This window comes from Onychostruthus taczanowskii, unplaced genomic scaffold (assembly GCF_017590055.1).
Source record: "Onychostruthus taczanowskii isolate IOZ18803 unplaced genomic scaffold, ASM1759005v1 scaffold132, whole genome shotgun sequence".
Lineage (NCBI taxonomy): Eukaryota > Metazoa > Chordata > Aves > Passeriformes > Passeridae > Onychostruthus > Onychostruthus taczanowskii.
In genome coordinates this window covers 1,102,553-1,122,741 of record NW_024498485.1, presented here as the reverse complement: position 1 = coordinate 1,122,741, position 20,189 = coordinate 1,102,553, and the positions used below count along the sequence as shown (strand labels likewise).

Sequence of the window (20,189 nt, the reverse complement as noted above, 5' to 3'; positions counted from 1 at the left end):
GCAAAAATTTCAAGAATTAAGACTCAGAGGTACTTTTGATTTTAGTCCACCCTTGTCTATTCACTTACCTCTGCTAGCTTCACTGAAATAGATAGAGCTACTATTAATACACAGAGGAAGAAACAGGCAGGGGAATGAAGGCTTTCTCAAGAGAAAATGCTTTCTTTTAACTTTTATGAGATTTGGTAGTTGGATTTGGTTTGGTATCTGGTGGTTGGATTGAATGAGAAAGACCAATTTGAATCAGAGGACTGAAGGCTGGAAGCTTGCTCATGTGAATTTCCACGGGTAGTTGTTTTTCTTAGTGTGATTCCTATTTTTCCTTCACAGGAGAAAACCAAAAAGAAGCAACACAAAAAACTGGGTGAAGAGGAAGAAACAATTCCTCCAGAATACAGATTAACAGAAACCAAAGTAATTTATTTAATGTGCTTAGTTTTACTTCCCTTTCATTCCTCAGAACATGTGGGTGAAACCAAGACTCCCATTTCATTTTGAAACACTGATGTTTTCATTCAGCCATTTTTATGACGTCTAGAAATTCTGGTTTGTAGTTCCCGCAAATATATATCATCTATCATTGGATGCCTGCATGGGCATAGAAGTGGTTTAGATGCGGGTACCTGCATATTAATAATTCTGAGATTAGTCCACCAGAGTCTTTCAGTAGCTTCTGGTATTTTAGAAATAAATAAATTGTGATTGGTTAAAGCTGTCAAGTAAACCCCAAGGACCTAGATGTTTTAAGTGTCATTTTAAGTAGCAGCAGTAGATGCTACAGAGGCTGCTGGTTAGGTCCCTATCCCTGTAACACCTTCTGTTGCTCAGAGAATGCTCCCAGAATGCTTGAATTGCATGGCTGTTTAAGGGTTAATGCAAGGGATTTTTTTTCTTACAGGATAAAGATGGAAAACCACTCCTACCAAAACCAGAAGAGAAGTCACAGGTAATGATTTCAAATAACTGTTTCATTTATGACTTACTTACCAAATATGAACAGGGTTAGCCAGTGTTCAGTTTAAAAATGGGATATGTTACCTGCTTACTTTTTAAGAGATAAAGAGACTTACAATCTTCTTATTTTTCTTTCCAATGGCAGCCTATGAGTGAAAATGATCTTTTAGAGGGTTTGACAGAAGGATTTTCCTGTTCTCCATCACCACCTGCACCATTGCCTACATCAACTGTGCTAAAGGTGAGTATGCTAGATTTCTGAAATCTGGTTTTATTTTCAAGTTGTTTGAATAATCATGACATTTTCTGTTTTCTTTATTTCCTTAAAGTTCCTTCAATGAAATCAAATAACTAAAAATTTAAAATACATCTTGCAGTAAGTTAATGGAAGAGCAGGACTTTAAAAAACAAAGAAACAAAAAACTAGTTACGTGACCAATCTTTTTACCAATTGCTTGCATGAGTACTGCTTTCCAGCTGAGGATTTTAAAAGTGGTTTTTTGGGAATATTAGATGGCTTGGTGAAATCTTAGTTCTTTTGGAGCCATGTTTAACCTGTTTAAACTTCAGCTGTGGTGAGGTTTATCCCAGTGGTTGAGATGGAAGAACAAACTGAGATGAGGAACAGTTGCACAGTGTGTGTGGGGGGTGGTGTGTTTCAGTCTGAAATAAGCAAAGCTCCTCAAGAAAATTAAATCCTCGAAATCAGCTGTGTGGGTGCTGTGTTTCAGATATATTTTTGGATCTGATTAGTGTTTTTCTCTGGTTCTCCTGTGTGCCTGGTTCTTCCAGAAATCCAAGGATGGTGCCAAGCCTGCGAGTTCCTCGGATGTGATCTCTGCTGCTACGGTTTCCTCAGTGCACTCAGCAGCCCCTGCACCTTCTACCACTGTAAGAAACCTCTCCTGTAGGTTCTTACCCCAAAACAAGGGGCTGAGTAGTGAGGAAAGGCAGCAGTGTGATCTGGACAGTGTGACCAGTGTGGATTGTTGCACAAGTTAATAATTTATTGCTAAAAATTGCTATTGCAGAGAAGGAAAATATTCCCCTGGGGAAAACAAAAAAAAAAGTGGAGAAAAAAAGAATGAGTGGAACCCTCCATTTTCAACAGAGTTCCACAAGCAGTACCCTGACTACCTTTGAATACCAGGGGAACTTTCCTTCCTGGTGTTTATTGTAATGTTGCTCACACATTTTGATCCCCTGGTGCTCCCAGCCTGGCTTGGAAGGAGAATATAAAGCTCCTCCTGCCTTGGCTTTAAGTAAGGGCTTTTTTCCTATCCAGCCTCTGTATAAAATTGCAAAATCCATGGTAATTGCCAAACAATAATTGCCAAGCGATTGCCAGTTGTTTCATAGATCTGTTCTCATTGTAGCAGCTAGGCTTATTTATTAAAAACATAGCCATTCAAGATAATTCCATAAGCCCTTCTTGAAATGTTTTTTGCAGGTCAGAAATATTCTGTATTTTCCCCCAGCTATTGTGCTGCACTGCATACTGCAACAGGAGTGCTCTTTGTTCATTCAAGTTCTACAGTTCATTAGCCAGTACTTACAGTAGATTGATGAATTACATCATTTTTGCAGCAGATGTGCTTTCACAAATGTGTTTCTGCTTTGTTAGGGAGGAAAAGAGATGGATGAAGCCTTAGATCTCCTGTCTGATTCCCTGGGACAGAGGGAACCTGACCCTGATGAGAACAAACCAGTTGTGGATAAAGTGAAGGTAACAAAAGACATTCTGAAACTTCAGCAATTTGGGGAGAAGGCGGGGTGGGAGGGAATAAACCAAACCAACTAAAAAAAAACCCTCCAAACTCCCCCAAAAATCTGGTTCCCACATGCTTACAGGAGTATATGGCATTGGGATTTTAGATGTTGTAAGAGTAAGGATATTGGAGAAAAAAATCCACGCTCTTACATATGGGTATATCAACCGCTTTTCAGTCATCTGGATTACCTGTCTGTTCTGTGAAAAATTATGATTTGGTTAATATACTTTTGCTTAATATACTTTTGCCACTTGAGGGCAAGTGTTGAAATGTTATGGGAGATTTGAAATAATTTTAGTTCAGTGCTTTCATTGCCATTATTCTCATAATTTTCCAGGTGTCTTCTTGGGCCTCAGTTTCTAAAATTGTCTTTCTGGCCCTCTTTTTGTCAAGCTTTGACTTTTATAACCACAAGCTCACTTAATCAGGCACATTTTTAAATTTCCTTGTTTCTGCTGGTTTTGTCTTCATTTAGTCTTTCATAAAATCCTATAAAGGCCCTTCTGCTAACAAGAAAATAAATTTCTGCATAATAGTAGTGATAGTACTAATAACACAAATAAATAGTAATTTGAAGTAGCTAGGGTAAAGTACATTACTGGGGAAAAACAAAACCACCATGTGTTGCCTATCAATAAGTTTAAGCTGGAATCTTAGCTGGAGAAAAAAGAAAAAAAAGAGATCCCTAAAATGTCTACATTAAGAAAGACAAAAATGTTCTTCAGCAGTCTGCTTAGAAACCTCCTTGTGGTGTTCTGTGTGGCATCTTCCTGGTATGCTACCAAAAATCAGAGCAGCATAACTTGAAAAATAAATGTAGTTTTTTTAAAACTTTCAAGCATGAGACACACTTCATAGTTAAATAACTATGGGGGTTTTCTCAGTAGTTTTAAAATTTTAAAGTGAAAAAGGATATCTTTCCTAAGTCTGATATGCCCTCTGATTTGTTGATTGCTAATATTTCCAATATGGGTAATAATTTTTTTTTTTAATTAAATACTTTCAGGAAAAGGCTAAATCTGAACACAGAGACAAGCTTGGAGAGAGAGATGAAACAATCCCACCTGACTATCGAAAACTTCTGGAGTCAGGTGAGCAGGTAAGGAAAAACTTCCCTAGTTTTGATCTGCAGCAGTTGACATTGAGTCTGTCTGAGCCAGTCTGTCCTCTTTGGGATTACAAGTGGAATAAGTGAGTGTCTGTACTGAATTAGGGTAAAACACAGAAATACACTTCAGTGAGAGTAGCTCTATCCTCACATGCTTATAAGTAAAAAAAAGGGGAAAAAAAAAAAAAAAAGAAGTTTTGTTCTTGTTTTGCTGGGTTTTTTCTTTTTCAGCTGGGCAGTCTGAACAAATCAATCACTTTGAACTACTAAAAAATCCATTCAGACCAGTGCAGGCTCATTGGCAATCTGTGAACACCCAGCAATGCCATATGAAAATATTTGTATTTTAAAACTAATCTGTCTGGTTCAAAATGAGTGAGGATCTGTTTTTTTTTCTTCCCAAGAGTAAACCAGCAAAGCCAACAGCAAAGGATGATGTGAAACACAAAGGAAAGAAGGTAACATTTATGATGGGGTTTATTGAGGGTTTGTTTTTTTTTTTAATATTTATTATATTTATTCTGTGTTTCCTTTCATGCTATGGGCTCTGATCTTGTTTCAAAGTTGTGTCACTGTAGGCTTAAGGGGTGATTAATTGCAAATACTCATAAATGAAGGTGGTAATAGGAACAGTAGTGGACAGTAAAACTTTTGTGAGGAGGAACTTCACAATAAATGCAGTTTTTATGTAAACCTGCATTATGAATGTTCAAGAAATCATGCCTTTTGGGAACCTCAAATAGATGTCTCTAACCTATGTGTGGAGTTCAGGTGTGCTTTTCTTTAAGAAAAGGGATAATTAATTAAAGCAGACATAAATTCCTGAGCCACTAATTTGACTGTGGGAAGCTGGGTTGCACATTTTGTGACTTCAAAATTAAAATTATTGCAGAAACCTGTGGATGACAGTGCAGCTATTGATGCCTTATCAGGTGACTTTGATACTTGTGCAAAGGCTCCTGCTACGCCCCAGCCCTCAAAGGTAGGACATTTTCTGCTAATAACTTGCAAAATAAACAGTTTTTCACTCCTTGCTTTTCTTTGCAGTAGCTCATTTTAGGTTTACAGGAAGCCTGTCCAGATGCAGAGATTGTCTCACTTCTGCAGTGGAAGTTGGATGTATTTTGCTGTGTACTAAATATTTGGAAGAAGGAAGGTTTGTGGTAATTACAACCTTTCAGACAGGCTTGGAGAAGTAAATCGAGCAGAGAAATGTGGTAACAATTTTTAAGAGTGTCCATTAACTGCAGAGAGCCAGAGAAACCTTTGCTCAATGACAGCAGGAACTGTGTAGCAATGGTTGCTGGCTAGAGCTGAGACACAGTTCAAGAGGATTTTGTAGAGGGAAAAGCAGGGAGCAGCAAAGACTTTCAGACGTGTTAGGGAAAACAGTAGAGTTGACAAGAAATCAGAAGGAATGGACTGCAGAGGTCCTGCAGTTGAGAAAAGGAGCAGCAGCTTTGAAACTGAGGTTCACATCAGCTGTATTCCTGGGAGGACAGAGCTGTTTCCAAGCAGCTCTTCTGGCCACTGCAGTGCTTCCCCCAGGGGCTTCCCTCAGCAGCTGAAGACAGGACCACTGGTGTTTCAAGTGCTGCTTCATCTGCTGGTGAAACCCAGGGCTAAATCTGCTGCTGCAGCATTATTGCTCAGTAGTAAATACAAATCCTGCCCATCTCCACCAGGTTTTTCTGATGCAGTCTCCTGTCAGCACGGCCTGTGTTGCTGCCAAACCCATTCCAAAGACTGTGTTCTGGCAGATGTCAAAGCAGGAGCCACCCGTGCTCTATTCTCCTTGTAACTGTAATTATTTTTTTCTTTGGAGTGTAGGACAAAAGTGGAAAGGAATCTACGACCACTAAACCAAGCTCAAAGGATAAAGGAAAGCCCAGAGAGCCTAAAACGGTACAAACACATTTATTATAGTATGGACAGTCATACCACAGGGGCAGAGGGGCAGCTGGATTTTGGAGTTATATTGCAGGGTCATTAATTTGGGGAGAGTTTTACATCAATATGTTGAATTTGATCCATTTTTGTAAATATGCACATTGGAGAAAGGTCCCTGTCAATTTCAAGGGGAAATTTGCAATAAACAGGGGCAAAAAAAAATAGGTATCTTTCAGAGAGAGTGCTGTTTTCTGAGGGGGGGGCCTTGATGTCCAGCATGTCTGGACATCAAGCAGGTATCTGCATGCTCCACAGGTTCTCCTTCCCAGATTTGTAGATCTAAGAGTCCCACTTTGCCTGCCTGTAGCTGCCTCAGGCACAGGATCCCCACCACTTCTCTCATTTCTTGACAGTTTTGAGTAACAGCATCCAAAAGTGATTAAAAAGTACTCCTACAACCCCAGCCAGGTTCTCAAGTTATTGTCATAAATTATTTTTTAAAATTAATGACTACCTACATACTTTTATTAAAAAGTATGAATGAATGTGGTGGGGAAAAGCAGGTTGCTGTTTCTGTATTCAAAAAAAAGGGTGAGAAGGGGAAGGTAAAAAGGGTTGCTTGGCTTTTTTTTTAATCCAGAAGTAGAGAAAATTGATTCAGGTCAGGGTGAAGCTTGTTCCATCATATTGTTCTCACAGAGGATATGTAGATGCCTGAATCAGATGATTACATCTGCTCTGGGAATTTTACATTTCATGTCAGTAATGGGATTTTTGGTTGTTATTATTAAATCACCACAGGTGCCTTTTTTGAGACCCCAGAACTGACTTGCAGTTCTCAGTGTAAAACTGAGGGGTGTCTTTATCTCCTCTTCAGGAAGACTTTCTGAGCTGTGGCCTGATCACTGGTGTGGGTAAAAGGGTGTTTAGGAACAAGGAATGATGAGGTCAGGCACAACCCACTCTGTCTGAAAGAAAGCAATTGATGGTGAAAAGGTGAAAATATTCACACTCAGCACGAGTCACAAATACTCTTGTTAAATTACTGTATTTCAGGTGCAGTTTGTATTTATGCCTGAACTGTGATTCTGATGAGTGTCTTGTCACTGCCTGATTTCAGGTTTTAGCTTGGTGCAGTTTCTCACTGTCTCATCCTCTCTTTAGGCAAAGGGACAGTCCTCCAGCAGCAAATCTGAGAAGCAGAAAGCAAGCTAAACGTTAACCTTACCAGGTGAGATTTCTTCTTCCCTGTTCCCTGGGCTACCACAAAGACAATTTCATGCTCGTAAATTAAAGCTGAGTTTTGCTAGCAGTCCCTGAACCAAACCAAGACATGGTTACAACTACTGCTAAGTCAAAATGCTTTGGATGACTTTGCACTTCAGGGTTCCCAGGCAGGAAAGTTTTTTCACACCCTTTATCCATTCAGTTTGTACAGTTTTGAAGTTTTTTGAAGGTTTTTTTTTTTTTGAAGTTTTACAACTTCATGTTGCTAAACTCCTTTAAGCTGGTGGAATTCCAAACATTCCAAGGTGTAACATGCTGCTTCCCTAAGACATTTTCACAGAGTAATGAGGATCAAGCACATCTCAGCTGGAGGTTTTGATCTTTAGGACATTGACCTTGTGTAATTATCTCTGCTCTAGATCCATCTGGAGGCTTAGTTCCCGTAATTCCTCCCAGATTTACAATGTGAGTTTTATTTCCAATTAACAGAAGATGAGCACTCTGACTTTATTTTTTTGTTTTGTTTTCTCCCCCTACCAGGATCCTGCTGCATCGTGTAAAATGTCTTCTTTCTGTGGGTGGATGATTATTCCTGAAGAACAAAAGCTGATGCCAAAAGCACATAGTTATTCTGGGTGGTTTTTGTACAGTGATACTTGCTGGACTTTTTCTCATCTTTTCTTTTTCTCCCAGTAGTAGACTCAGGTTTATTTCTCTCCCCTAGCAGTTCAGTTTATTAAGACTCACATAGTTTGACTTTTTTGTAATTTCCTTCAGCATTCAGGGGGAAAGAATGCTTTCTATTTGCAGGAAATATATTGCACCAATGAAGAGCTATGCCAAAAAAAAAAAAAAAAAGAAAAAAAAAGAAAGAGAAAAAATTATCTGCAGACTTTTGCACATAATCTTCACATAGTGCCTGTAAATCTCTGAAGAGTTCATATGTGCTAGCATTTTTCAATGTTGCAGTGGATGCATTAAGTATTCTGGAATATAGTGAGCTTTAGTTACCCTCAGCTGGGCTGTGCAGCCTTCTGCTCAGGCCAGCTCCTGGTGGGAAGCTGCAGGCTAGCTGTGGGGTGGCTAAAGAGTGAGAAACTGGGGATTAGCCGCTTCTTCCAGCACGTCTGGACATCAAGCAGGTATCTGGGATGCTGCCTTTAGCAGTAGTTAAAACACACTAGGGCAGGACTTTTTTTTTTTTTTTTAATTATTAGTATTACCATTATTTCCAATTGTATCTGTACTGTTATCTCATAATTTCAGGAGTCTCCTGGACTGGACAAATTACAAATGTAACAGCTACCAACACAAAGGGGTGGGGAAGGAAAGGAGGGGCACGAGCCTCAGCAGCGATCAAAGCTCAGGTCCAGGGGCGGGCTCCTTTTTATCTTATTTTGCACTGTTTCTAGTCCTCCTGTCCCTGGCACTCCAGCAGGGAACACAGGGGTGGGGCTGAAGGCGTTGCTGCAGGGAGCAAAGCCCCATTCCTGCTGTTCCCTGTGAGGGCAGGCACAGCCGCAGCCCTGGGTGTGCCACCACCTCCGCGGGCTTCCCTCCGCCTCGCTGCCCTGCAGAATGTCCTTCTGCACGTCCTGACACGCTCACAGCTCTGCCGTGGGCTGGCAAAGGGAGGCCGCTGGCAGCAGAGCCCAGGGTCTGCGGGCAGGGATGGTGCAGAGGCTGAAGTTGGGGATATTTAGACTCGTGACTGTACTTGCAGTCTGCACCGTGCCGCTCCAATAAAGTTTTTAAGGATGCACTGTGCCCTTCCTGGCTTTTCATTTATCACCGCTGCTGTCAGGCAGAAGAAAACCTGGAAATAATTTTTAAAAAAACCCACACAAACGCTGGCACATTAAAACTGAATCTAACATTTCAGGGAAAAAAACCACCACCACAAAATACAGAAGTGCAGAATCAGCCAGGTTGGGAAAGACCTTTGAGATCATCAGGTCCAAGCTATGACTGAACACCAGCTTGCCAAGCACACCATGGCCCTTGGTGCCACGTCCAGCCTTTAAACACCTCCTGCAACTCCACCACCTCCCTGGACAGCCCCTTCCAGTGCCCAGTCACTTTTTTTACATGTTGGTGACTCCACGAAAGCCTTCGCAAGCTCATCGAGACCCTGCTGAGACATTTTTGTTGCCCCTTTTCCTTTGTATTTCAAAGGGCAAATCTTAACCTGTGGACTGCCGCTGTGCTGGGAGGCAGCTGGAAGAGCAAGGTGTAATTCACTGAGATTGTTGGTGCCCAGATAAATTGACAGGTCCTGAAATAGCTGTGTGTGAGGTCCCATCTCTTCTGCAGGAGGGCTGCCGTGCAGGACAACAGGCACATCTGAAATTAAAAGTGTTGGGAGGGAGTAAGAAGGGGGGCTCTGTGCTACCAGGAAGGCACCCTCAGAACTGAGCAGTTAAAAGCAGAAATGCCATTTACTGCTCACAAAAGAAATGACTGCACAAGAGGGGACAAAAAAAGACTTTGCAGAAAAATCACCCGCAATTTGAGTTTTTGTCCAATTCCCCATTAGGCTCTTAAAATGTTTTAAAAGCAGCAGTTGACAGTACTTGCACAGCATAAAATGACGTAGAGGTTTCTCAGAATTCCTGATTTATGTATAAATATATGTATATATTAAAAAATACATGGAGTTTGCTGTGAGCAGGAGGAAGTGTGCTTTCTGCAGGGTTGTGTCAGAGCTGTTGGCTCTCAGCACTGTGACAGGGTGCCTTCCAAACACCCACGGAGTGTTTTTTTCACACCCTTTATCCATTCAGTTTGTACAGTTTTGAAGTTTTTTGAAGGGTTTGGTTTTTTTTTTGTTTTTTTTTTTTTTTTTAAAGTTTTACAACTTCACGTTGCTAAACTCCTTTAGGAGTTTGGGCAGGCTTGATCTCCATGTGGGAGAAAAGGGAGGCACAGTCCAACACTTAAGATTAGTTCTAGATTATGATTTTTTTACCCCCCTCAGTCTTTACATCTGTTAAAATTCCAACTGTTTGGGCACATCCATGAGACAGGCTGGAACCACGCAGGAAATAAACACCCGGGGACTCAACAGCAAGGACGAGTTTGTAAGGGCGAAGAAATAAAGTATCCTTAAGCACAAGTGGCAATTAACGGAATGTGGTTAAGTTTAACACAGAAATAAGACTTTCCAGCAGGTAAAGGGAGCAGGCCACTCACAGTGAAAAACAGAAACTCCACCAATCAAAAAACAAAAAAAAAAAAAAATCCAACCTTGCTTTCTTGCGACTGGATGTGGCCCTGGCTGTCAGGGCTGGGTAAAAGGCAGCATTCCTTTACCCTGCAGGCGGCACACGACAGCCACCAGGGGTGGCCGAGTGTCCCGGCAGTGACACGGCCCGGCCACGCCGCGTGTGGGGACAGCGCTGGCCACGCCCCTTTCCCCACCAACCCCGCCCCCTTTCCCCGCTCCGAAACCGCCCCCCTCGGCTGCGGCTCCGCCCCCAAGCGCCCCTCGCACCTCCCATTGGCCGGCGGCGTCGCCTCGCGCCCGCCGCGGCCTGCCATTGGCTGCGGACGGCGCTGTTGTTGTTATCGCTGTTAGCGCTGTAAACAGGAGCGGCGCGGTGTCGCCGGTCAGCGCCGGGCACCTCTCGTCGCCTCACACCAGCACACACCTCCCACCCGCCGTCTCTTTTCACCTCTTCGTGTCACCTCTTGTCCCCCGTCACTTGCCGGAGCTCGCTCGCTCACTCGCTCCCTGCGCGGGCCATGTACCTGCGTGGCGGCCGCTGTCTGCCCGGGCTGGCGGCCGTGTCCCCGCTGTCCTCCCCGGCCACGGCACCGCTGGCGCTGGACACGGCTGAGGGCCCGGACAGGTGAGGAGGTGGCCGGGGTGCCGGGCTGGCTTTGTCCGCCCGCCCCACGCGGGACTCCCCACGGCCGCGGGGCCGTGCCCGAGGGCGCTTTTGGGATGGTTTTGGGATGCCCTGGTTCAGCTCCTGCCGCCGGCCCGCCGGGGCAAGAAGGGGCTCAGGGCACCCGAGGCACTCACATCGTCCCGTCCCGACCGCCCGCAGGCCCCGGGACACCCCGAGCAGGGGGCACGGGGGGCCGCCCCTGCCGCGGCTGTGGCACTCAGTGTCCTCTGAGCCGCTGGCCTCGGACTGTCCCCGGGACTCGGGCACCTCGGATGCAGGTGAGGGATGCGGCTGCTCTCCCCACAGCCATCCCCAGCCGCCCCCGAGGGTGTCGGAAGGGGGTCGGGGGTGGAGGCGGGGCAGCTCCTGGGGAGCGTTGGGCAGGAGGAGCCCGTACCTGCTCTGCCTGGGGCTCAGCCGGGAACCGCTCCGCTGGGGACACGCGACATTCCGTGAGGCACCGCCGCTCCCAACGGCGCTGCCACCCGCCTGCCGGCGGCTCCCGGCCCGGCCCCATCCCCGCACCGGGGCTACCCCTGCCCCGTGTTCCCCAGCAGGATCGGGGTAGGGCTCCCACACGCGGCAGAGCCTCTCAGCGGTTCAGGAAGAGTGAGTGGCCCCATCCCCGTGTCCCGCCGCGGCCAGCCACTGTCCATGCCCCGCCTCTCCCGAGCAGCAGAGCCCGGCCTCAGCCTGGTTGGGGGCTGCGCATCCGGCTGTGACCCCCAGCCTGTGTCTGGGGGTGGTAACATGAGCTGCTTGGGCGGGGACGCGGGTGGACCACTGATAAAACCCATCTCTGTTCTCCCCACAGCTTCCAGAAAACCATCGCGGAGTTTGGGAGAGCTCTCAAAGAGTACGTGAAGGGGCTCTGTCCTGCGGCAGGACATGACTGCCAGGCTGTCCCTGTCCCAGACCCAAAAGCCAGGCTGTCCCCGTGTCCCGGCTGTCCCTGTCCCAGACCCAAAAGCCAGGCTATTCCCGTGCCCAGGCTGGCCCTGTCCCAGACCCAAAAGCCAGGCTGTCCCCGTATCCCTCCTGGAGTCCTACTCAGGCCATTGATGTTTGCTCGATGCCTGGAAGTGCTGTTGTCCCACGTCTCTTTGGGGAGCTGTGACAGCCCTTTAGCGGCCTTACCCCACCCTGAGGACATAGGGGATGGAGGTGACAATGGCAGAGGGGTGGGACACAGCGGTCCGAGACACCTGCAGTCATTCGATGCTTTCCTTGCAGCAGGAAGCTCCTTCGCCAGAGGATCGGCTCCTTGCCGGTGAGTGCAGGATCCTGCCGAGTCTCCGGCCGTGCCGAGACGGTGAGAATGGAGCCAAGAGAGGGGACAAGGCTGTGCAGCACCGTTCACCCCCTGGCTCTCCCGCAGCAGTGCCAGCTGGAAGCCAGCCCAGTCCTTCAGGACATCTCCCAGCTCCAGGTGTTCAGGGACATAGTGCAGCAGCGCCAGAGTGAGCCCGACGATGAGGTGAGGGGCGCGGCGAGATCTGGGGGGTCAGGGAGGGGGCACAGGGGTGCTGACGCCGTGTCCCCCCCGCTGCAGGAGGGCTTTGTCCCCAAGAGGCTGCAGAGGCTGGGCCAGCGGAGCCACGGGGCTGCCAGGAGGAACCTCCTCGCCAAGAGCCCATGCGGCACACCAGAGCTGCTGGTGAGAGAGGCTGGAGCGCTCCGGGGGAACCACGGATGGGTGATCATGAGCAAAGTGGCATCTGCCGCTCTGCCTCTGCGGGAGGCGTGTGCATGTGGGAAATGGGCGGGCTGGGGGGTCATGGGTTCCCCCTGACTTCAAAGCTGCGAGGCACTTGGAGGTGGATGGCCTTGGGCACGGGATCCATTCCTGCCTGGGGGTGGGAAGCAGCTGTCAGGGCTTGTCCCCTTCACGATCTCCTCCGCCTCTCCCCCAAGTTCCCCCAGCTGCTGCCGTGGCAGAGTGATGCCACCGTGCCCCAGGGGATGGAGAAGCCGGTCACCACGCCAGTGATAAAGAAGGAGGAGACAAAGCTGGTACGTGGCCACCTTTGGCAGTGGATGGAGCCCCACAGTCCCCTCGTGGGGTCTCCGAAGGGGGGTCTGGGGCCGAAGGTCCCTGGGGCAGGGGCAGGTTGGCGAGCAGCACCAGCCCTGGAGCCGGCGGCTTGCCAGACCCCCGGGCAGCAGCGCGGGCTCTCCCCACAGCGTCCGGGCAAGCGCGGCCAGGGCCGGCAGCTCTTCCGCTCGCCCTGGATGCCCGGCGGTGTCCGCGGGCCCGTCCCGAAGCGGGGACTTCCCTCGGACAGGGACAGCCCTGCCAGTGCCAGGCGGCAGAGGAGGGTGGCCGGCAGCCCTGAGCAGAAGTCATCGCTGGATCCGGTGGGTGATGGGGAAGGTGTGGGGGGAAAGCCAGCCTGTCCCTGGCAGGACTGGGCCACGGCCTGGCTGTGCCAGAGCCCCTGCTGACACCTGGGGGTGTCTCTGGTTGGTGCCTCCACAGGGAGTGTGGCCGGAGCCTTGCAGGTTTGCCCAGCTGGAGGAGATCGAGAACCTGCTGGCCAACGATGACCAGGAGCTCATTGGAGACTTCTCCAAGGTAGGGCCACGAGGATGGGGCAGCTCTGGGGGCGCTGCCCCTGTTGTTCTGAGCAGGGATCATCATTAGAGCCCCGTAGTGCTGCCAAAGAGAGCCCAAAGGGAGCTGGTGGCCCTTGCTTGGGGACACGGGGCCTTGGGGCTGTGACTTGCCAGCCTGCAGCGCCTGCAGGGGGTGGAGAGCCCCATCACTGCTCCTCTGCTCCGTGCCCGTGCCACAGGCACGTCTATCTGCCCCTTCCCCCCTCCCTCCCCGGGGCTGTTTTGTCGGCCCCTGGGGGCTCGGGGGCTCGGGGGACCCCCGGGAGGTGCCCTGGGACAGCGATGAGCCCTGGGCGTTTCTCTTCCAGCCTCACGTCCTGCCGACGGTGGAGGGGAAGGACCCGGGCCTGAAGTACATCTCCCCTGGCACGGTAAGAGGACAGCGACCCTTCTGCAGCCCCCCTGAGGGGCCGCCTGCCTGTTCCCTCCCCCCGCCCGCCCCCGTGTGTCCCCCGTTGGTGACCCGCTCCCCCCGCAGCTGGAGAAGGTGCTGTCGGGGCACTACAGCAGCTTCATCGAGAGCAGCATCGTCGTGGACTGCCGGTACCCCTACGAGTACGAGGGCGGCCACATCAAGGTCAGAGCGCCCCCGTGGCCGGGAGGAAGGGGGGTGTCCGAGAGGTGTCCCACAGGTGCTGAGCCCACCCCGCCAGGTGTGGAGACAACAGGGATTCAGGATCCCCCGGGATCTGCTGAGTACCCTCCGAGAGATTAAGCAACCCCTCCAAAGAGGAGTGAAGCACTCTAGAGCCCCTCTGAGTCCCGGAGGGACTGAGCAGCCCCCCCATGAAGGGCCCCGAGCCGCCCGGAGGGATGGAGCAGCCACCTCAAAGGGCTGATTCCCAAGTGGAAACAGGAGCATGGTGGTGGGGGAGGCTGGGGGCAGCGTCTTTGGGTCCCTGGAGAAAATGAAATTGGAGACGGGAAAAGGCGCCTCGTGTTCCTCCCCAGGGCGCTGTCAACCTGCCGCTGCAGCAGGACGTGGAGAAATTCCTGCTGGAGCGTCCCCTCGTGCCCCAGGACATCGGCAAGAGGGTGATCCTCATCTTCCACTGCGAGTTCTCTGTTGAGCGGGGGCCCAGAATGTAAGTGAGGGCACGGGGGGCACATCGGGGTGTGCCAGCCCCCCGGGCACGCCCGCATCCCCGCCCGGGGCTAACGCCGTGGGCTTTGCCCGACCACAGGTGCAAATTCCTGCGGGAGAAGGATCGCTCCTGCCACGAGTACCCGCAGCTGCACTACCCCGAGCTCTACGTCCTGAAGGGGGGGTACCGCGAGTTCTTCTTCCAGTTCCCGGTGAGTCCCTGCCGGTGGCAGGAGGGCAGGAACTGGGGGGCACAGGGCAGTGGGGAGGGGCGGCTCTGAGCGCCTTCCCTGCCATGGGAGGGGATCTCCGGGCCGGGGGCTGCGCCGCGAGGGCTGACGGAGCTGTGAGTTGCAGGGCCACTGCGAGCCCCGGGACTATCGGCCCATGGAGCACCCCGCGTTCAGGGAGGAGCTGCGCAAGTTCCGCGGGCAGAGGCGGCGCGGCCGGCGGGCGCTCTCCATCCGCGGGCGGGACCTGTGAGCCCCCGCAGCCCCTCGGGGGAACGATGGAGCTGGGATTGCAGGAAGGATTCCCTTGGCTAGGGATGCACCTCGGCTTGGGCTGGTTTATCGGACGGCTTTGGGGTGATATTTAGTGTTAGGACTGGATCTGAGTTTGTTTATTGCTATAAATATTTTTTCTATTGTTTTAAATATTTTTGTGTTTATTGTTATGAATTTTTGGTTGTTGTATAATTATTTGTTTGTTTATTCTAAATATTTCTGTGTTGTTATAAATATTTTTGTGATTATTGTTATAAATATTTTTCTGTGTTTATTGTTATAAATATTTTTGTGTTTATTGCTATGAAATTTTGGTTATTGGTATATTTGGTTATTTGGTATATTGATATATTTGGTTATGGGTATATTTGTTTGTTCGTTTGTTGCTGATAAATATTTCTGTCTTAACTGTTGTGAATATTTTTGTGTTTGTCTCTTGTTAGGGCTGTTTGTTCCAGTCTCTGTCAATAAAGTCCTATTGCAGGAGAACAAACTCGGCTCCCGAGCTCTCTCTGCCCACACCAGGGCGCCGTGGGGCTGGGAGCCCAAGATCCGGGGCTGGGGGCACAGGCAGGCTGGGCTGGAGGACTCTGGGCTCTGGGAAGGGGTTCAGCTGCTGGCAGGGGACAGGGCTGGTCTCAGGATCTCCTCTGGTCTGGTCTGGTTGGGAAGATCCTGAGTGCCTCTGTTAAAAGCCTCTTTTCCCCAACACAGCCAAAGAAGGAGTCAAGAGTTTGGTTCACGTTCTCAAGGTTGTTTATTATTTCTTTATCTCAAACATTTTCTGTCTGGCCTGCCAGGGTCTGTTCTGCAGGTCGGTCTGAGGCACACTCCCACCTCTTGGGCTGGTGCTATATTTTATACTGCAAACTATGTATGCTACGTTTGCAGTTATGTTCCAATACCTATCACCTATGTTAGACAGTGACTCTCTACTCTAAACCAATCTGTGAATGCCAACATCATCCTGAACATGGATGCCAGGGAGAAGAAAGAAGAAGGACAGGGCACGCCCAAATCCCTCCATCTTGGAACCCCTGACCCCCATGTACAGAGTTCCAAACCTCCCTGTACAAGGTCCAAAACCCACCGGTACAATGCTCCAAAATTTTTTCCTTCACCCTGTGATTGCTACTACAATACTACTTAAACTTTTGTGAAATGTAATTCTTCATACAAGGTTGGTAATTTGCTCCATGAGTTGAGATCAAATTCCCAGGTGTCTTTGGCTTCCTGCCAGGGTCTCCGAGCTCCTGCCAGGGCTTTGAGCCATCCAGGGCATCCAGAGGGATGTCCTGGGTTCTGACAGGCTGGGGCGATGGCTGCCCTGGGGCGTGGTGGTGGCTTCCCCAGGGACAAGGTGACTGGGGCAGGGACAAGTGTTGGTCCCTTGGCTGCCTTTCCTGCATGCTGGGCTGGCAGCAGTGTGGCCTCAGATCCCCATAGGATCCTCTTTCCTGGGCACGCTGGGCTTGGCAGGAGCCCTGGGACACTTGGGGTGGCTGTGGGACCCCCCCAGGCTGGATACTCTCTTTTCTCAGGGAGTCTCCAGAACTTCGAAGCACCCCCAGGGCAGGGACACCCATTCCTGAGGGGAGCCTGGGCTCAGTTGGACTCACAGAACTGTGGCAGCCCCAGTTTGGGGTCAGGACTCATCGGGGCACTCAGGGGCATCAACCCCTCAAATTCTGAGAAACAATGGCCCGTTTTGATGACCCGTTAAAATATGGTGGGGGAAAAAAAAGATAAGATCAAAGCAAATTAACTTTATCTATAAAGGGTTGCCATAACACTTTGGCTGTCACACAATACATTCCCTCACTTGTGATTATGAAGGACTATTTATTTAATTGTGGATATCTTTTACATTTCCCCTGAAATGCTAAAAGGTTGACCTTCTGGTCTAGAGGTTCAGTAGGCCCTCTGGTGTCCATGGCACCTGCTTTGCTATGAGTCTATGTCATAGTAACAAAACACCAAACCTGACTCTTTCTCCAGGAGTCTTTATAGCATATGCTAAAGCTTCACTGGGCTTTGGTGCTCCCCAGCTGCCATAAAGTAATGATAATAATATTATATCACTAAGTAATTTTTCATTACAGAGAAGTATTTAACACCACGAGAAATGGGAAATATAATCTACACTGCCACCCGTTGTGATGTGGCTGTGGAATACACAACGACTAAATAGCAAGTAAAGCCAATGAGTATGATAATGCCTCACCATAACCCCATTTTAAACACTCTGTTGGGTAATTTTGACATGGAAACAGCATGACAGTAAATGCATATTCCCTAAAACTCACTGAGTGTTTATCCGAGCAGTGTCACAAAGAAGCCAGGAAGCAATTTTCATCGTGGGCTGCCAGCAAGAGGGGTTTCCCTGCAGGGTGAAACTCAGACGGGTGCTGAAGAGCAAATTTTCTGTGTGGTACCCTTGTCCCAGCACAGCCAGGAGGGCATGGTTATAAAAGCCACCTGCAAAGGTTTTAGACTTCCTGCAGCTCCCCTCCTGGACCTGCAGCCACCCAGTGTTAGGCTCAGCTCTGTAAAATCCTCCAAAAATAACTGCATTTGTTTCAACTTTGTGTGTGTTGACCCATACTTATTATTCTGGGATGCTCCTGGCCTGCTCTTTACCCTATGCATGATCAGGAAACCAAACCAGACCTCATTTTGCTGCAGATCCTTGCAAATTGAATTTCCTGAGACTGCTGGATCTCGCTAGCAGCTCAGAGCTCATTAGTGAATCTAATTTAAGGTCCTAGCAGTGTACAACTGCTGCCCACAGCATGCATGGATACACAGCAGCAGATTTGGAAGCCCCACAGCAATGGTGCTCCCGCTGTTCCAAATGGAGACTGAGTACAACTCCCTGAAAGGAAATGGTGACATTTTTTTCCTCCTCTGGTTTCCCCTGCCAGAGCACACTGCTCTTTTTTACATCTGTTCTCGGCCTCTAACAAACCAGCAAAGGGTAGTTAGTGTCCTGAGAGCCCATGACATGACATCTTTGACCAGGAAAAATAATCCCAAGTCAGTCTCCAGTCTTCAAAGGCATTTCCTGGACCAGCTCCTGCTGGGGACAGCCCTGTTCTGAGCGAGCTGGGCTGTGTGGCTCAGTGCTCCTGCATGCAGGCAGCCCAGGAGTGCTGCCAGAAAAAGGAAGAATGGAAGAGAAGCTTGTCTCCCAGCTATTCCCAGAGTCAGGAGATGATCTCCCCAGGCTCCTGTGTGACCAAACTGAAGTTCCTCCCACTCTCCAAGAGGTGGCAGATAATCAGCCTTTGGCACCAAGGTCATCTTCTGCCTGTTTCATTTAGAGAAAGCGTAGGACAGGGTCAGAACACCCATTTCCTGCTCCCGAGATTTCTGTTACCTTATCACGTCCAACCATACTGTGGAGTTTTCTTCTTGCTGCCAATCTTTAGCCCTGCAAGGTTTGGGAAGCTGAGGGGTGAGGTCCATCATCCACTGCTGCTCTTCTAAGAGGGCACACAAGAATACACAACACCGCCTTTGCAGAGGTGCAGAAATGCAACTTTCAACCTTTTAGTAATCCTCTTCCTGTTCCCCAGGCTCACATACTCTGAATTTTGCTTTTTACTGTAACTCAGTCACTGTAGTCCTAATTTTTTCTTTTCTTTGGACACACAGGAGGTCTTCATGCCACATGTAAAACTCTGGCCTCCTGCTGACATTTTCCTTCTCCGTTATCTGCCTTAAGCCCCTTCTCTCCACAAACTCTCCCCTAACCCTTGCTGGTTGTGCTTCCCTCTCTTTTCTGCTGCCTCATCATTCTCCAAGATCAAGTCCATGGCCCCAGCCTTGCACACCATGTATGATCCACACCTCTCCTTCTTTCCATGTCACTTCTCCTCCATCTCAGACCTGAGGTGTCACACAGCCACGGCTGCACACCCCAACTCTGCTCCTGAAACCTGGGACAAAGTTCCTTGCCTTTCCACCTCTCTCTTTCTCTTTATTGTTTGTCAAACCAGATATAAAATCTGTCTGTCTCACAGATTAAACATTACCTGAGGGAAAGGAAAAAAGAACGGAAACCGTCTCCAACTCTGGCTCGCCCTGATGGTGACATACATGGAAATCTCTGCCCTGCAAGATCAGTTGGTGGCAATATTCTACTGCTATTTTAAGCTTTAATCTCCTTGCTTTCTGCTGGCAACAGTTGAAGTGTGAGTGCTACTTCCTCCCACATCCCTGCTGCAGTTCCTCTCTCTGTGGAGGAAACCAGGGGTGCCACTCCCTGTAAAATGCCTTGGTGGGATTTTCAACTGCTCTTGGCTCTGACCCCCTCAGCAAACAAAGGAGAGGGCAGTAAGGCACTTTCAAGTACTTTTAACCATCTCACCTTAAAATTACTTAAGCAAGGACTCTCATGTAGGGTGCATTTGAACTTCACTCTTCAAGTACCATTAAGGTGGATTTGGTAGATGCAGGGTCCCTTGTTAGCACTTCATTCTCCACAAGATAAGAAGAAACATAAATAGAAGCAACACTTTGTCTGCATTTCATTCACAGGCAAAAACTAGACTCAGGTCTAGTGGTGATGTGGCAGAAGCCCTGGGATGGTGCAGGGCATGTCAAAGCCAGCAGAGGTCCTTGCAAATTCACACCCTCCATCTCCCTGGCTTGTCTTTGCTCCTCAGACCTTTGACAAAGTTGTCCAAACGTGCCCAACAACTTCTATTGGCCTGAGCAAAACTGCAGCTACTTCAGAAGAGGACATGCCAGCTCAAAGCACTGGAAAGCCACGAGCCAGCCTCAGCCCAAGTGGCTGAACTAAAGGCTGCAGCCGTGGCATTCCAGAAATTTTTTCAATAGCACCTGATAACTGTATAATGTCACATCTGATTGATTTCTAATAGCTGTTAGTAACTTTCTTTAGCAACTCTCTGTTTCAAGATTCAGCAGTTCCCTTGTGAAGAGAGCTGCGGCCACCCAGGAGGATCGTGTAAAAACACTATTAATTATAAATGCCTGGCGGATTAAAGACTCGTTTGGTCAGCAAAAGGCAGGCTTTTCCAGCCAGGCACGGGCGAATCGCTTCTCCTGCGGCCGGGCAGACTGAGGGGACGCAGTGCCATCAGCTGGGCGCTGGCAGCCACTGTCCGAGCG

At 48.9% G+C, this 20,189-nt stretch overlaps 2 protein-coding genes across 27 annotated transcripts in view; both read left to right on the top strand.

The window, feature by feature from the left end:
* Nucleotides 1–8,711, top strand: part of CAST (calpastatin) — a 51,328-nt gene extending 42,617 nt beyond the window's left edge. For 5 of the 9 annotated variants that reach the window (XM_041396916.1, XM_041396911.1, XM_041396912.1 and 2 more), the window contains 11 exons: nt 331–414; nt 899–946; nt 1,100–1,195; nt 1,747–1,845; nt 2,579–2,680; nt 3,733–3,825; nt 4,239–4,292; nt 4,727–4,816; nt 5,660–5,739; nt 6,889–6,955; nt 7,492–8,711. In XM_041396916.1, the coding sequence (XP_041252850.1) occupies nt 331–414; nt 899–946; nt 1,100–1,195; nt 1,747–1,845; nt 2,579–2,680; nt 3,733–3,825; nt 4,239–4,292; nt 4,727–4,816; nt 5,660–5,739; nt 6,889–6,946 (804 nt within the window). In that variant the 3' untranslated portion in view covers nt 6,947–6,955; nt 7,492–8,711. The remainder of the gene's footprint in view (nt 1–330; nt 415–898; nt 947–1,099; nt 1,196–1,746; nt 1,846–2,578; nt 2,681–3,732; nt 3,826–4,238; nt 4,293–4,726; nt 4,817–5,659; nt 5,740–6,888; nt 6,956–7,491) is intronic. The other 4 variants (XM_041396913.1, XM_041396917.1, XM_041396910.1 and 1 more) reach the window with 3 other exon arrangements.
* A 1,405-nt stretch (nt 8,712–10,116) lies between these two features.
* On the top strand, nt 10,117–15,382 carry LOC121331999 (M-phase inducer phosphatase 2-like). 18 transcript variants are annotated; one of them, XM_041396938.1, is made up of 12 exons: nt 10,121–10,802; nt 11,659–11,700; nt 12,078–12,114; nt 12,226–12,321; nt 12,397–12,501; nt 12,759–13,202; nt 13,324–13,419; nt 13,769–13,831; nt 13,939–14,037; nt 14,412–14,545; nt 14,645–14,756; nt 14,902–15,382. In XM_041396938.1, the coding sequence occupies exons 1-12, from the start codon at nt 10,696–10,698 to the stop codon at nt 15,025–15,027; spliced, it is 1,461 nt and encodes a 486-aa protein (XP_041252872.1). In that variant the 5' UTR covers nt 10,121–10,695; the 3' UTR covers nt 15,028–15,382. The 18 variants fall into 18 exon arrangements, with proteins under 18 accessions (XP_041252870.1, XP_041252864.1, XP_041252865.1 ...); XM_041396937.1 differs by having other exon boundaries at nt 12,223–12,321; XM_041396936.1 differs by having other exon boundaries at nt 10,117–10,802; nt 12,078–12,501; nt 12,759–12,857; nt 13,029–13,202.
* The last annotated feature ends 4,807 nt before the right edge of the window (nt 15,383–20,189 follow it).

Excerpts from the sequence above, each read along its gene's own strand:
- LOC121331999 (XM_041396923.1), top strand. The coding sequence starts at position 10,696 with ATGTACCTGCGTGGCGGCCGCTGTCTGCCCGGGCTGGCGGCCGTGTCC. Across the intron at positions 13,832-13,938 it reads AGTACATCTCCCCTGGCACG|CTGGAGAAGGTGCTGTCGGG; the intron begins GTAAGAGGACAG and ends CTCCCCCCGCAG. Across the intron at positions 14,757-14,901 it reads AGTTCTTCTTCCAGTTCCCG|GGCCACTGCGAGCCCCGGGA; the intron begins GTGAGTCCCTGC and ends TGTGAGTTGCAG.